The following is a 14,848-nucleotide window of genomic DNA, read 5'->3' as shown; positions in this document are numbered from 1 at the left end:
CTATATATATTTAAATTAAAAAGGACAATTTGATAATTTTAAAAGGAGACAATGCATTAATTGCATGTCTATTTCCTTAAAAAGTTATAAAATAAAAAATGGACCATTAAAAAGGAACGGTAGTATTATTATTATTATTATTATTATTTTACTTCTACAAATAAATTTCAACAACTCTTAACTTTATAACTTATCAATCAGAAAGGAAGAAATGACATTTCCCTGTGAATTTGTAACGTAACAAAAACACAAAAAAAGAAGTAAAGAAGAATTGAGTTCCTCCTTCATTAGTAAAACATACTATGTACATAGATTTTCATTTTCCCACAAAAACATATCTCCCAAAAACAGAACTACCTTCCAACCTCGAAAGCAACACTCCCCTAAATCCGAACCCCTTTTACGAAAAAATAAATAAACAAGGGGTATTTCATATATATATATATATATATATATATATATATATATATATAAAACACAAAATCTAAAGAAACTAGTAAAACATACTATGTACATAGATGTTAAGTTGATTGGTTAGTGTTTTTTGTTTGAGCCCCTGCTTACCATGTAAGAACAGAGGCACAAGACAGAGCCATCAACAGAAAAGCAGCCTCCTCTTCCTCTCCCAACTTCCCAACCCTGCAAGAAGAAGAAGTTTGTCTCTTCATTGGAGGAGATCGCTGCCTCTTCTGCAACTTCACCACCTCTTTACCCAAAGCCATCAATCTCACCCTCAAACCCTCTTTCAACTCACCATCCTTACCATCATTACTCACACTGCTACTCTTCTTCTTCTTCTTGTTGTTGGTACTAATGGTGGTGGAATTTTCTTTACTCTTCTCTGATCCTTTGCTCACTCCTGCCACAGCAGTCCTTTTCTTCCTGTACCTAATCCCACAAGCATTACAAAGAGACTGATCCAAAAAAGAAAGAGAAGAAATGAAGAAGCCAATTGCAATGAAGAAGCCAATTGCATGAAATTAGAATCTAAATCATGAAATCATATACATTAATAAAACTAAGGATCAAATGGGTGGTGGTGATTCACCTTGGGCCCATCTGGACCGACCCTCCACAAGGGTGTGTTTGTTGTCTTGCAATCACCACAACATTTCTTGATCTCGTTTGTTTCCTCAGAGAATATTGATTCCTAAATAAAACCAAAAAAGACACACAAGCCCATCATTGAAATATCCATTTGAAGCAGACACAATGGTATATTACTTTGAAATTGCATGCATATATATGATGAAGCTTATATATGATGTTGTATGGATTCACCTTTTGGGTTTGATCCATAAGCTCTAATGGGTTTTTAGATGGTGGTCCTGTTAGGAGTACATGTGAATCTGAAGAAGTAATCATTTCTTGGGAGGAATGGAAAGGTAGATGGAAAAGCAGAGCAAGTCCTTTCTTTTGTGTGGAGAGAGAGAGAGAGAGAGTAATTTCTAGAGAATGTTTGCGTTGATGGAAGAGACTAAATAAACAAAGACCAAATGCGCAAAACTAGTAGTAGTAGTAGGTCAAAAAGATACTTTAGCAGAGGTATTGATCATCTGCACTGACAAGGAAATGAAAGAGAGAGAGAGAGAGAGAGAGGTGCATAAGTTGGTTTAGACGAGTGACTGACATGCAAATCTACGAGCTCTGGCACAGAGAGTGCGTGTAAGAGTAATGGGGTTCTTGGGGAATGGTGAACCGGACCGGGGGCTGAATACAAAACCCTAATCCTAGGAAGTGTAATGACTAAAATGCCCTTCACTCCAACTACCAAAATTATGAAAATGTTGTGAGAAAAGGAGGTCTCCATGTGTCAACATGCATGAGTGGCTACTGTCTACTTATGAAATACTCCATGTTTAAAATCGAAGTGATATGTGTGCAAATCCAATCCGCAAGATAACCATTAGTGTTCAAACTCGAATTATTGTTCTTAATTCAATTTTTAAAAATCTATATTAAAAATATTTACGTTTGAGTGGTGTTATTATCCTAACGAAAAGGTTAGAACCAAAAACTAGCACGTGTTCCCCTAAATGCATCAAAGGGTTGAACAATATTATTATTATTATTATTATTATTATTATTATTGTTCAATCTTAGGATCAAGGACCATAAGACGGGATATTAAAGGCCTGGCCCTTCAATTAGAACTGTGATGATTTCGAAACTATTTTTCTTACATTATACTTTCTCTCTTTTGACAAAAAATCCCCGTACCCATTTGTTCCTATTAGATTTTAAACATTTTATTTTTAAATAATTAAAAAATTGTTAAAAGGCACTGTTTGGCAGCAGTTGTGCATCATCTTTTTTTTTTTTTTTTTTTTTTTTTCAAATTAAAGCAAAGTAGAAATCTGAAGTGTTTGGGAATGTGTATTGTAATTTGAATAGTATCGAAACGTTTCCGAAAAAAAGGCCAAAACTATAAGCACCAAATTAGTATTTTGGATTCTTTTTGCACTACAGCAAAAACAGTATAAAATAAAAACAAAGGCGGTTACAAACACTGCCTAAATTAGATCACATTCTAGTATTAATGGTAACATTATATTTTCGGTGTCCAATAAGTACATAAAACATTATGGGACAATTTATAGAAAAAAAAAACAGAAGAAATTGTTAGAGGGAGCATCTCACCAGCTAATCTGGCGACAGAATGAAACAGAAAGCTCCAAGACCACAAACATCTTTTTGTCTTCGAAGAACAAACACAAAGCCCATAACCCTTAGCAACTAAAAAGAACCCACTATCCTTCAAAAATAATTAATTAATTAATTAAAAAATCATTCAACCCTCTCACTTTTTCTTGTTTGAGTGGAAAACAGAACAAGTTATAAAAAAAGAAAAAACCTGTGGAAGAAGAGATGGTTGTCTTTTGAAGTGCTCTCTGTCCAATGTTTATTACATTTGATTAGTGGGTTTGTGTCTGCTTTTCAAATTATCTATGCTGGAGACCATTTAATCAATTAATTAATAGTATATATAGGAATCTCTCCCCACATATTATAATTTATCTATGACTTTTTACAGCATGAGATAATCTCCCATTCTCTATTTTAACATAGCGCACGTTCAAAAACTAAGAGGTTAGCTCATATGAGATTACGTGGTAAAGAAAAAACTCATGTGAGATTACTCTATAGAAGCTTTTTTAAATAGAAATCACGGTAAAAGTTTAATATTCATCGTACAATATATTTGAAAAATATACATATTATTTTCCTGGCTTTTGATATAATTTTTTTTACAAAATATATGATAAAAATAAGAGTTACTTGAATTTGTAGAGATACAAATATCATCAAGTTGTGCAAGTACAAAGAGTAGTCAACTTTAACTACAAATCAATAGTAACTTTAAACTTTATAATTTTGCAAGTATATATTTGAGATTGATCCTTCTCTAAAAATTAATTAAATACAAATTCTACAAGTAAACAGGAAGAAAAAAAATAAAATAGTATATATATATATATATGCTAAACATTGTTAAAGAGCCATTCACAGGACGAAGTTAGGATTTTAAGTAAGGGAAAATGGTGCAAAATATATATATATATATAACATAACAAATATAAATATAAAATAAAATAAAAAGAAAAAAATTATTCAAATATACACGTTAAAATTTAAATAGAAAAACTTTAAAAATTAGAAATAGAAAAGAAAAATGAGAAAATTTTAAAAAGAAAAAATTAAATGTTTCAATTGAGGAAGGAAATTTTAATTTTTTATTATAAAGAATTTGAAGTGTGAAAGAAAAAAAATAAATAAATAAAGATAATTTAGAAACCACAAAATTTGGGGGGCACTAAATAATTTTGTTCAAATATATGAATTTTTTTTTAAAAAATTAATAGATATATTATAGAATACGGGCCAACTCAGGGACACCTAGGCCTTCATTTGCTCCGCCCCTAGCCATTCACAATCTTCTATCAAGCAAAATATCCCTCTTAACTTCCCCATCTCTCTCACTAACCCTCCCACTCTCCCCACAGACATTAACTTTTCAATTCACATTGCCATAAACACTGTACCTGAATTTCACAAGAAAATTTTAGAAACTCGCAACCTTATCGAAATTTCACAAGACAATGTACGAATTCGAAATTAATGTACATAAACTGCAATAAAATTATCACCATGCATGTTATTTGACACCCGAAGTCGGGTGGTAAGGTCTTTGGAAGTACTCCCCTAACCTAGGGATACCCTTATCCTTCAACATGAATCTAAAAAAATGCCTTTAACTAATAAGAAAAATAATAAAAAACAGAGAGTATACATATCAAAAGCAAGAGGGAGGGAGGACCCAAAAAAACCATCAATATAAATGCTTTTAAGGAAAAAGAATTCTCATGCTCCCAAAAATTACAAGGGCTAGAATAACAGTTTGTTGAAGTGCCCAAATCACCCAGTAACAAATAGTACAAAATAAAGACTACTTGGACAGTAGCAACTACGATACCAGAACCTATCATACTTCTCTATTGAACGAATTGCCTATTTAAAATAAACAATAGCGAAAAAAACCCAGATGTCTCAAGACATGGAATTGTAGAAGCAACAAAACCAGACACCAATAATGCTCTACATTTACCGGCATTGTTAGAAACCCGAGATAGCGCAGCAAAGCCTTCAACCACACTTGAGAATGGACCGAGCAGGACCCGAAACAAGAAGACAAGACACCTACTAGACTCCACAACTATAATCCCACCACATGCAACGAGGACCTTTCTTCTTTTTGTTCACCACACAGACTGAGGACTTCAATGAAACAGCTTCTTGGAAGTCCTGCAAATTTAAGATTGACATAAAAAGGACACTAACATCAGGCAACTCTGTGTAAAACTTAAGAAGCCGGTTATGTGAACCGCGCAAAATTATACCATTGAAACAGTGATTTTTGAGGTAGAAAGGGCATACAAACCTTTAGTTGAAGTTGAAGCCACCGGAAGGAACAGGAAGCTCACCCCCTCCAAATGGGACCCCTGGAACGGAAGCATCACCTGGTGGCATCGTTTCATCATCCTCCTCCAACCAGTATGTCTCAAGAATTTTCACTGCCTTCTCATAGATCTCATTGTTGTCATGACTCTGAAGGTTCTCAATTTTCTCTAAACCCTCGGCATCATCAATCATTTGAGCATAGACATTTACATCTCCACTACGACCCAGATTCTTCTCAACTTCACCAACCTTCAAGATGTTTTCAAGCCCTTCTAAACAGACTGTCACAATCCTCGGATCGGGACAAACAAGAAGATCACACAATGGCTTGATACATGCTTGACTCACTAGGTACCTGTCACCAACATATATATTGGAAATTGTATATTGAAAATATAATAAATTAACACAAGAAAACAAGAATTTTATTGAGATCATACTGTATTTGGTCATGAGTACCGCCAGAGGTGGCATTTGAGATTCCCCATGCAGCTTCCTTCTTGATATCAAACTCAGCATTTTGAAGCAGATTAACGAGAGGGCCAATAATATTAGCCTCAATCACAGCCTGTAGAAATTCAAAAATCATCCATGAGCATATATACATAAAATTGATGAGAATGAGACATAATACAACCAATCATTTTTCTCACGTGTCTATCAGTCCAGTTAGATAAAACCCAAGATGGTCGAAATACCAGCAAGATGAAACTAAATTTCACACTTAGGAGAGGCTTATATCTGTTGTATACCTGAATCTGCTCCTTGTTGCCAGCAGTGATGTTTGAGATAGTCCAACAAGCTTCCTTCTTAATGCTCTTTTTGAAATTACTTGTCAAAAGATTCTGAAGACAGGGTAGTGCCTGATGGTTGATGATGCACTGGAGGAAATTATAAAAAACAAAAAATATATATTAGCTCAAGGGCAACCTTAACACAGTCCAGAGTTTGAAAATCTACTTCTCATACAATGATACAATAATGCTTTAAAAATAGAATGATTGAGATGAAAAAATTACTACATAAAAAATAAATAAATAAATAAACCTGGTCAACTACAAAATCCACCAAATGTTGGTAATTTAGAAGTAGATGCATGAAACAGCATATTTACCCCATAACACATCATCTCAGGTATAATTTAAACACCCCATAAGAATGTCAGCTATATATATAGGCCACATGGATTACAATAAAAGAATTTTTCATAGAAGGTTCCAAACTCTAACCGTTGTTTATTATTTATTTGTTTAAATGAATGATTCTTGAACTTCAAAACACATCCACACACACACAATAAATAATAATAAAGAAATAAATAAATCATGCCAAGATTATTCACCTCAGATTGTCCTTACAATTAATCGTCAGTTTTGTTCACCTTAAAACCTCCATTTAATCGAATAGTTTGCAAACATAGCTCCTAATAGCTCCAATATCCCATCTTTAGAACTGTTCACCTGCTCATTGGTGTGGAAAGAATTTAACCACAAATTAATAAGCCCTCGTTGTTGGATATAGAAACATAAACTACCCAATGAGATCTTCCACCTTAAAAAAACCCTATTTTCAAACCAGCAACTTCCATGAACCGAACAAAAGACATGCAATCTAACAAAGAGGCGTGAAAAGAAGTTCAGATCCCTTGGAAACATCCACTGATACAATTTTCCATGAACATGTCTTCATCAGCCGTGTCCGATTGTTGCAATAGGGTGCCTGACCTATATCCTGCGTCGTCGTCCGTGTTGTGTCGACACAAACACTTTAGGCTAGCCAGGTGAGAAAAAGGTAACATAGGTAATTAGCATGTCTTTGGTTAGTTTTATGTGCTTACTTAAGTTTCATTAAATCTGCAATATTTGGAAGTGAATACAAGGCCCATGGATTTTTTATCTATTAGATGGACTTCGTTGTGTTGATGTTCCTTTTAATATATTCTATGTAGAATTTAGATTAGTTTAAAAATTAGCTAGAATATTGGAGTCTTCAACTATGAAAAAAAAATCTATGCCCAAGTTTTCAAACTCCCAAAGATTGAATAATCTCACACCCAAAACCAAGGTCTAATGCCACCAGCAATGCCAAGGGCGATTCTTTAAAATTTCCCATTTTCTCTTTATACAAGGAAAATCTTGTGTTCTGCACAAAATCAACCTTAACCTATTATCATGCAAACCAAATTCCTAAAACCTCAATTTTTCCAAGCTTACAAACCTTTAACCCCCAACATCCAATAATATATATTATGAAACTCCAGAATACATATTATGAAATTTCAGCATCTAACCACCTTTGAATCCATGCTCTAGTCAACTCGTCTCTAAAGCCCACTGCCTTTAGATCCTCAACCCATTCAGTACTTATTATGGCACTATACGAAACAGCACTATATCCCAATTCTGTCCTACATCAGATTCCTCAAAGAGTGAAGCAGTTCAAACAAATAACCTACTGCTGAATTTGAAGATTTAACACCATCCAGAATATATAAATTTTACCTTCCAAAAAAATTGAAGATTAAACCAATATTTATGCTCCATAATATAGCAACAAATAAAAGGCATTGCTAACGGTTTGAAGAATGCCAAAAACAATTACTGATTCAATTATTATTCCAATTGGGTGTAGAACTGGATTTTTTTTATAAATACTTCGGTGTTGAACTTCATGAAGAAGTACACAGTGTGAGAATTTTCTTTTTATCCAAATTTCACTAGACATGTCTCAGATTTCATAGCCCTTGAATGTATTCTAAAGTACAAACAGAATTTTAGAAATATGTTCCATGTCTAATGACTGGAAGAACTTTAGATAAGGGAGAGCAAAGAATGACTCATCTAATGACGTGAGGAAGCTTATTTTGGTGAAGAAGTTCTGGGCTACTAACATTCTGAAATTCAACAGCAACTAGCAAAGGTATATTGCCACTGATTGACTGGATGACTTGGAAAAATCTTAGAGAATCATTATAATCAATTCCACCATGACCTGAATGAATGCCACCAAGATGCGACTCTGTTACGTACTAAATGGAATTACACGTTCACTTTTTTTAGTTAATTATGTATTCCCACTTCATTTTATGTTCACTAACTATATTTCAACATGCAAAATTTCATAAGGTTGTTTCTTAAACCCAAATTCCACTAATAATGCCATCCTCAACTTCTAGACTCAGCTGACAAAAACAGTGGTAACTAGGATGTAGTTCATATAGATACTCAAATTAAATCAACTGATCAAGCATGCTATCATCAGTTCATTACTTATAATTACCATTTATTATTCATTAATTAATTGTCAACAAAATAATGCTTTCTGGTTAAAGTTCCTGTTATAGAATAAACCTTTAGAACCATAATCACACTAAGACTGTGACCCACATAAATCTCCATAATTTGCTAATTGCTTATAATAAAACACTTCCAATAAGGTGGTTGTGCTCCTGAAACTTTTGCAATTAAAGTTTTGAATCACACCAACTCACCCTCAAACTGTGAATGTAATTTAGGCATTTGCAACCTCATTCACAAAGAATGAAGTAGGCTGAAGCATATTAGACTTCAGAAATTAGCCTTCATTGAGCTTAAGTTGAGGTGCACCAGCCAAGAAGCCAACAAGAACTCCAAGCTAGCTTCAACCGTATCAACCTAGACTACAAATTCGAGGAGGATAATTCAAGTAGTCATTATTACATGCATAAGAAGGGAACATCAATCCTAGAAGCTAAGACTTTTTTAGTTGGTTAGATTTAGAAGATGACGACAAAAAGGACATTGCAACAACTCTACAGCCACAATAATTTTTTTTTTGATAAGTAACTCTACAGCCACAATAATCTCAGCATGTTTGTCCCAGTCATCAATTTAGTGCTGAGATCAAGGCAATTAATTGATGGAGCCCCCTACACTGAGCCCATCTGATGAAAAAGGCTCCAGCCAAATCCCTACCCATTATATATGAAACTGGATTAGAATATTAGCCCATCATCGACCACGATTTCAATCTGTAAGTTCATCCCATCCACTCAAGCCACAACTCCAAGTGTCTTCAACAATGAACATAGGAAAGAGATTCAAATTTGAAAATGTTCCAACCCAAAAGCAACAATAGTTTTTAAAAGCAAAAGTCACCTATCAAAAATCCAAGAACACATTTAAGCTCCGTTGGTTTTCAAGTAAAATAAATTATCTTTTGTGGTTGGCTAAAATTCTAAACTTTTCTCAACATGATTTTAAAAGAAATGGATTAGTCCTATACAACTTTGGGGATGATATTGGGGTGTATACTAGTGTATCTCAAGTCTCTCATCTTTTACCATAAACAAATTTATTAATTTTAAAAGGTAACCAAACACAAGTGATAAAAGGATTTTTCAGGAAAACATCTTACTTTGAAACAAACGAAGCAATGTTTTTGTAATACGAAACACAAGAATCAGAAGCAGTATATTTAGAAATGAACAGATTGAGATGGTGTATGTATAAAGAAACAAGTAATAAAATAAGATAAAGAACTAATGACCTTGTCTCACAATATTAAAGTAAAAATAAGAATAATAAATATCATATATTTCCGAGTGTGGACAAAGCAAATTATAATAAGATGCAATGTTTATGATATTGTTGATCACAAACCTAAGGGAGGATGTGGTCACTAGTGATGTGAGACAAGAGTGTGAATGGACTGAGAGATTAAGAATCCCTTTTAACACGCTTATACATAAAAGGGAAATTGTGGCATTTTAAAAATTACTCGAAGTAATATGATAAATAAATGTACTAGCTACGAGGATGAAGAGGAACCGAATGGATTCCCCTAATCAAAGCCCACACCCAATTCAAATGGGGCACACATTTTGTTCCCCAATCCCTCCCTAAATAGGGGCACAACGGAGCTATCACCAGAAAGGTGCATTGCCATCTTATGCATTATGTTTAAAGCTCAAACTTAAATCCAGTAACTAATCAAAGTGATGATCGTCATCGCTTGAGTCAACTTGGTGAGGATAATAATGATAAAATAATAATGGAGATTGCTATGACACGCAGTGATATTGGACCTTGTGGTGGTATCAGTGGAGCTAGCACCATTGATATACTGTACAAACCATGTTGGTATTTCTCCACATTATTACTATAAGGTCAAAATCCTATTCCACACTTACCGTTAACTGGTACAAGTGGAGGTACAACTACGTTGAAAAAAGAGAAAAAAAAATGCGATTCATCTAAAGAGACTTCATGTTTTATTAAAAGCTTTGATCTGGTTTTGCTGATTAATCTTATAGTAATGATAGCCAAAACCATCAACTACCATAAAATCCATCACTTGTCAAAAAAATACTACCATAAAATCCATCAAATATTATTATTTATGGACATGAAAATTGTATAGTTCAACTCATGTTTAATTCCATGTTATTATTTTCCCACCAGTCAACTATTCAGAGCAACCATGGTAGGGTGGCATGTTGGTAGCATTTGTGTATATTTCAAACAAGCTAGGGAGAGAGAAAAATAAAAACTAACTGTGCAAAATAAAGAAAGATGTTTCCAATGGCCCAGTACCTGAGTTTGCATATCGTCTCCAGTGACAATGTTCCCAACCGTGCGAAGAGCAGGAATCAGAACTGAAGGAGATGGGTGACTGAAAATTCCACCAAAAACATCCAGAGTTGGGATGCATAACACACATCAGAAAAACAGAAACAACAAATAACCAAATATACCCAACAACTACATAAAACTAACTTAAATACTCACTGTAAAAGCTCAACAAGGCGGGGGCAAACCCCTGCTTCAATAACAGCTTGAATTTTATCATTTGTACCATCCGAAAGATAAGAAAGGGCCCAACATGCATCAGTCAAAACTTCTTCATCATTTGAGTGAATAAGAAGCTGAAGAGCTGGAAGTGCAGGCTTTGTCTGTTCAATTATTGGGAAAGGATGTTAATGGCATATTATGTTCATAATATCATGAAACTGTTGGGAAATAATACAAATGAGGTAAAACATAGCCATAAACACAGAGACTGTTTTTGACATGATTCATTCACCATTAAGACAAATAGTAATTATGTTAAATTGATTTTGTGAAGATGAAACATAAAACCTAAATATAAAGCACGATCCCCAAAACATTGTTAACAACCTTAGGATTCATTCTTCCTCTCCAAAAAATAATAGTTATGTTAATTTGATTGAGCCAGAATAAATACCCCATGTAGGTACACAACCACAAAGGTAGACATTGTTTCCTCAACAATAACTTTTTTATTTAGAAATAATTTATAATATGTACATTAATTTTTAATTCTTCCCATATCAAATTTATACTAGTTAAATAGATAGCTGCATCTGAGGACTTATATACAAAGGCCAGCATCTCTAATTATCCAATATATTAATCCCTATTAAGATATGAGTAGAAAACAGCACATTTAAGAGACCAACCTGATCAAAAACAGGCTGTGGCTTGCCCCTACAAAAATTTGAAAGCGTCCAGGTAGCATTTCTCAGCATAGAAAGCTTGGCTTGCTCGTTTAACTGTGCCAGCAAAGGAAGCAAAGCTCCATGGCCAAGAACAAAGTCACGACATTTGGGGGAGTCACCAGCGATGTTTCCCAAAGCCCACACAGCCTACATGACCAGAAAGGAAAGGCACCACACACATATTACTTATACTTGCAAAATAAAATACTCAGTCATAGTAAAATTCAATTTCAATACCTCACAGCACCTAAAAATGAAGAATATACCCCAAAAAAAAGCCACAAAAAAAAGCCAGAAAATAATATATAAAAAATGACAACAAGAAAAACTAAAAAACTAGATAAAGAAATAAGAGTCTATCTTCTATCAAGAAGGTACCTGCTCCCGAACATCATCACTAGGAGAGCCAAGAAGTTTCACAAAAATTGGGACAGCCCCGTGATCAATTACCACCTTGGTGTTCTCAGATGTTCCAGAAGCAATGTTTGTGAGAGCCCAAGCTGCCTCGAACTGTAAAAAACAATAAAATTGTAAGCATTCAATCGCATCTAAAGAAATTCAAAAGAAATATAAGATATCGTGATAGACCTGAAGCTGTGGGAAGTCCTCCCTCATAAGAAACTCAACAAAACGAGGAACAACACCTGATTGAATAACTTCCTCTATTGGAGGACAGCGCTCTGGTAAATTATTAAAAATAAAAATTCATACATCAGCTAACCTGGAAATAAGTAAACTAATCAGCGTACTTCACTAAAAGGACATAATTATCACCTATTGACAGCAATTTCCGAAATTGAGTAGTAGCCTCGAGCTGTAAATTGCCATCGTCAGACCAGACACCCGCAACCATTGCAGGTAGATTTTCTAACTGCGAACAAAACAAATTAAACAATCAACCACAATTACAGAAAGAAAGGCGAAAAAAGGTTGAAGAACAAAGAGAAGACAATCCGAGAAGGCTCAACAACGGCATTAATTAAATTAACAAACCATCAATTAGGCAAATCTCAACTATTTTTCAAAAACATGAGAGAAATACTTTACTGCATACAGAATTTGCACATAAGAGTATAAATTTCAATCCCTCGTAATCACAAAAACCTCAACCCGTACAATTGATTCAACAATACAAACCCTAACTGTAAATCGATATAAAAAGTGAATTAGCCCCAATTTAAGTCCAGGAAAAAGAACAACTAATCAAAACCCTAGTTTTTATAGCGAAGAACACAGGATTATTACCTTCTTCTCGACGGCGGAGGTGGCCTGAACTGAGGTAGGGAATTGCTGATTAGCCTGAAGGCCCTCTCGTCGCTTCTTCTGCAAGCTCTCTTCTCTTCGATTCTTCCGAATCTCCACCATGTTGTCTTCTCTCCTCCGCCGACCTTCATCGGCATCGACGGCAACTTTGTATTGGTTGCGGCGAACCTCGGTTCTCGAGTTCGGTCTCAGCGACATGGTAGCCCGTCGATCAACTGATACAGTCTCTAGCTATATATATGTATACAAATATATATCTAGAGAGAGAGAGGAAGAGACTATATAGAGAGAGGAAGAGACTATAGAGAGAGAGAGAGCAGCTGCTGCAATGGAGGAGGGTTCGGGTTTGATTCTGGAACAGGAGACCTTAAATAGGGTTTTTTAACGGCGAGAGTTAAGTAAAATAGACATCGTTGGGGACTTATTTACGAAGAAGGACATTGATTTTGAATTTGAAGGTGAGGGAAAAGTAGGATGTAACGGGTGGGTCGGGTTTCGAAGCCGCACCACTATCCCAAATTCACCATGGTTCAAAACACCCTAATTAGTAGTAATTATATTGTTTTAGAAAAACAATTTAAATTCAGACTAATTTAAAATAAATTTTGTAAAAAAAAAAAAATCTAGGTAAAAACGAGTACTTAACAGTTATAATAACAAATAGAATAATATTTATCTATATTATTATTATTAATCGAGCTTGAGATAGGATGAGTTTTACACTATACATCCAAATTCCTTCTCATGCTGTTAGAATGATTCCCAAAACAATTATAATTGTAACAGAACTTAATGAGACATGTTAAATTGATGATGTCCCTAGTAAAAACTAATGACTGCATTTTAAAGTGCATGACTAGAATAAGAAAAATAAATTTTAAACCAACTTTTTAAATTAATGTGGATAGAATATTTGAGATTTTATTATTATCATATAAATAGGTCCAAATAACGAGAAATTATTAGATGATACTAAATTATTAATATTCAGTAAATCAGTTAAATATAGGTTTTTAAATTAATAAAATAACTCGCGTATACATAAGTACTACTATAAAATGTTATGATTGAAAAATTGTGTTGAATCACCAAATATCAAATAGATCAAGACCATATAGTAATTTCTCATGAATAAAGATTCTTCGGAATATCCGTTAATTATGTAATAAGTGAGAGTAGTGGCAAATCAGTGGAATACTAATAAATTACTCGTAGTTTAGATGTATGCAATGCAGACCTAGAAAACATTGGTTTCTATGGTAGGGCATGGTCCATAAAAACCTTAGCGAAGATGTCATTGTTAGGATGAGGGCGACCTTACAGTACACGACACAAACTCTTGTTTGGTTACTGTATTTAATTTTAAAAAACTTAGCTCCTAACACATTTTTTTTTTTTCTTTGTTATTTCTAAAACTGATAAATGATAAGAGGGAACCGTCCACATAACTAAACAGTGGTTGTTGCCCATTGAAATTGGCAGATTGTTAAAAATAAAAAATAAAATTGGCTGAGAGTTGTATAAACAATGTGCAATAAAGAAAAATCTATGAAAGACTAATTTTGCAATTTCCAACATTGCTCCCAACCAGGGGTGAACCAGTGTGTGCCCGGTGGGGCACATGCCCTCTGGCCTCGCCCGCTGGCCTCGCCCGCCTTATGTATATATATATATAATTTTTATTTTCTTTTTTACATATATATATATATATATATAAACTAGTATATTATGTCCTTCTAAAATTATTAGTTTCTAAATTTTTTTTCAACTTTTTTTATTTTTTCTATTTTACTCTTTAAATTTTTTTAATTACCGTTTTAAACAAGTCAAATTTCTCTTATTTAATCATGCTCTAATTTGTTTCCTTCAAAATTCATTTTTTTTTTTTCCTTTTTTCTTCTTCTTATTCTTATTTATTTTTTATAAAAAAAATCCCACTATGCTCCCCTAAATTCAAATCCTAGCATAATTAAATAAAAATAAGACACCTTGATGTTAGAGACACTGGTCATATTGGTCTCAAATTTTGTTAATCAATATAGCAGCACATTAGATGAACACACAATCTCTAATTAGCTTTTCAATGTCTAACTAATTTTTTTTTTTTTAAAATACTAATTCTACAGC

The 14,848-nt window shown here is 33.8% G+C and overlaps 2 protein-coding genes across 2 annotated transcripts; both read right to left on the bottom strand.

Annotated features, from left to right (window-relative positions):
- Positions 1-283: 283 nt before the first annotated feature.
- LOC132286385 (GATA transcription factor 16-like) lies at positions 284-1,657 on the bottom strand. The gene is made up of 3 exons (XM_059788721.1): positions 1,282-1,657; positions 1,049-1,150; positions 284-914 (listed from the first exon to the last, which is right to left on the bottom strand). The coding sequence occupies exons 1-3, from the start codon at positions 1,363-1,365 to the stop codon at positions 561-563; spliced, it is 540 nt and encodes a 179-aa protein (XP_059644704.1). The 5' UTR covers positions 1,366-1,657; the 3' UTR covers positions 284-560.
- Positions 1,658-4,314: 2,657 nt separating this feature from the next.
- Positions 4,315-13,071, bottom strand: LOC132294560 (importin subunit alpha-1a-like). The gene is made up of 11 exons (XM_059792465.1): positions 12,704-13,071; positions 12,233-12,329; positions 12,047-12,138; positions 11,837-11,968; positions 11,420-11,605; positions 10,728-10,891; positions 10,533-10,611; positions 5,712-5,840; positions 5,400-5,527; positions 4,940-5,314; positions 4,315-4,803 (listed from the first exon to the last, which is right to left on the bottom strand). Exons 1-10 carry the CDS (start codon positions 12,917-12,919, stop codon positions 4,942-4,944), a joined length of 1,596 nt encoding a protein of 531 aa, XP_059648448.1. The 5' UTR covers positions 12,920-13,071; the 3' UTR covers positions 4,315-4,803; positions 4,940-4,941.
- Positions 13,072-14,848: the final 1,777 nt, after the last annotated feature.

The sequence above is a fragment of the Cornus florida genome, unplaced genomic scaffold (assembly GCF_030987335.1).
Source record: "Cornus florida cultivar Cherokee Brave unplaced genomic scaffold, ASM3098733v1 CherokeeBrave_3.0.0_Hap2_Chr02, whole genome shotgun sequence".
Classification (NCBI taxonomy): Eukaryota; Viridiplantae; Streptophyta; class Magnoliopsida; order Cornales; family Cornaceae; genus Cornus; species Cornus florida.
This window is presented reverse-complemented; position numbering and strand designations above follow the sequence as displayed.

Bases quoted from the DNA above. Each gene is read 5' to 3' on its own strand.
- LOC132286385 (XM_059788721.1), bottom strand. From the start codon at position 1,365: ATGATTACTTCTTCAGATTCACATGTACTCCTAACAGGACCACCATCT. The intron at 1,151-1,281 runs GTGAATCCATAC...GGTTTTATTTAG, and splicing joins TTATGGATCAAACCCAAAAG to GAATCAATATTCTCTGAGGA. The intron at 915-1,048 runs GTGAATCACCAC...TTTTTGGATCAG, and splicing joins TCGGTCCAGATGGGCCCAAG to TCTCTTTGTAATGCTTGTGG.
- LOC132294560 (XM_059792465.1), bottom strand. From the start codon at position 12,919: ATGTCGCTGAGACCGAACTCGAGAACCGAGGTTCGCCGCAACCAATAC. The intron at 11,969-12,046 runs GTCTATCACGAT...TGTTTTTTACAG, and splicing joins AGGACTTCCCACAGCTTCAG to TTCGAGGCAGCTTGGGCTCT. The intron at 5,841-10,532 runs GTACTGGGCCAT...AATTTCCTCCAG, and splicing joins GAGACGATATGCAAACTCAG to TGCATCATCAACCATCAGGC.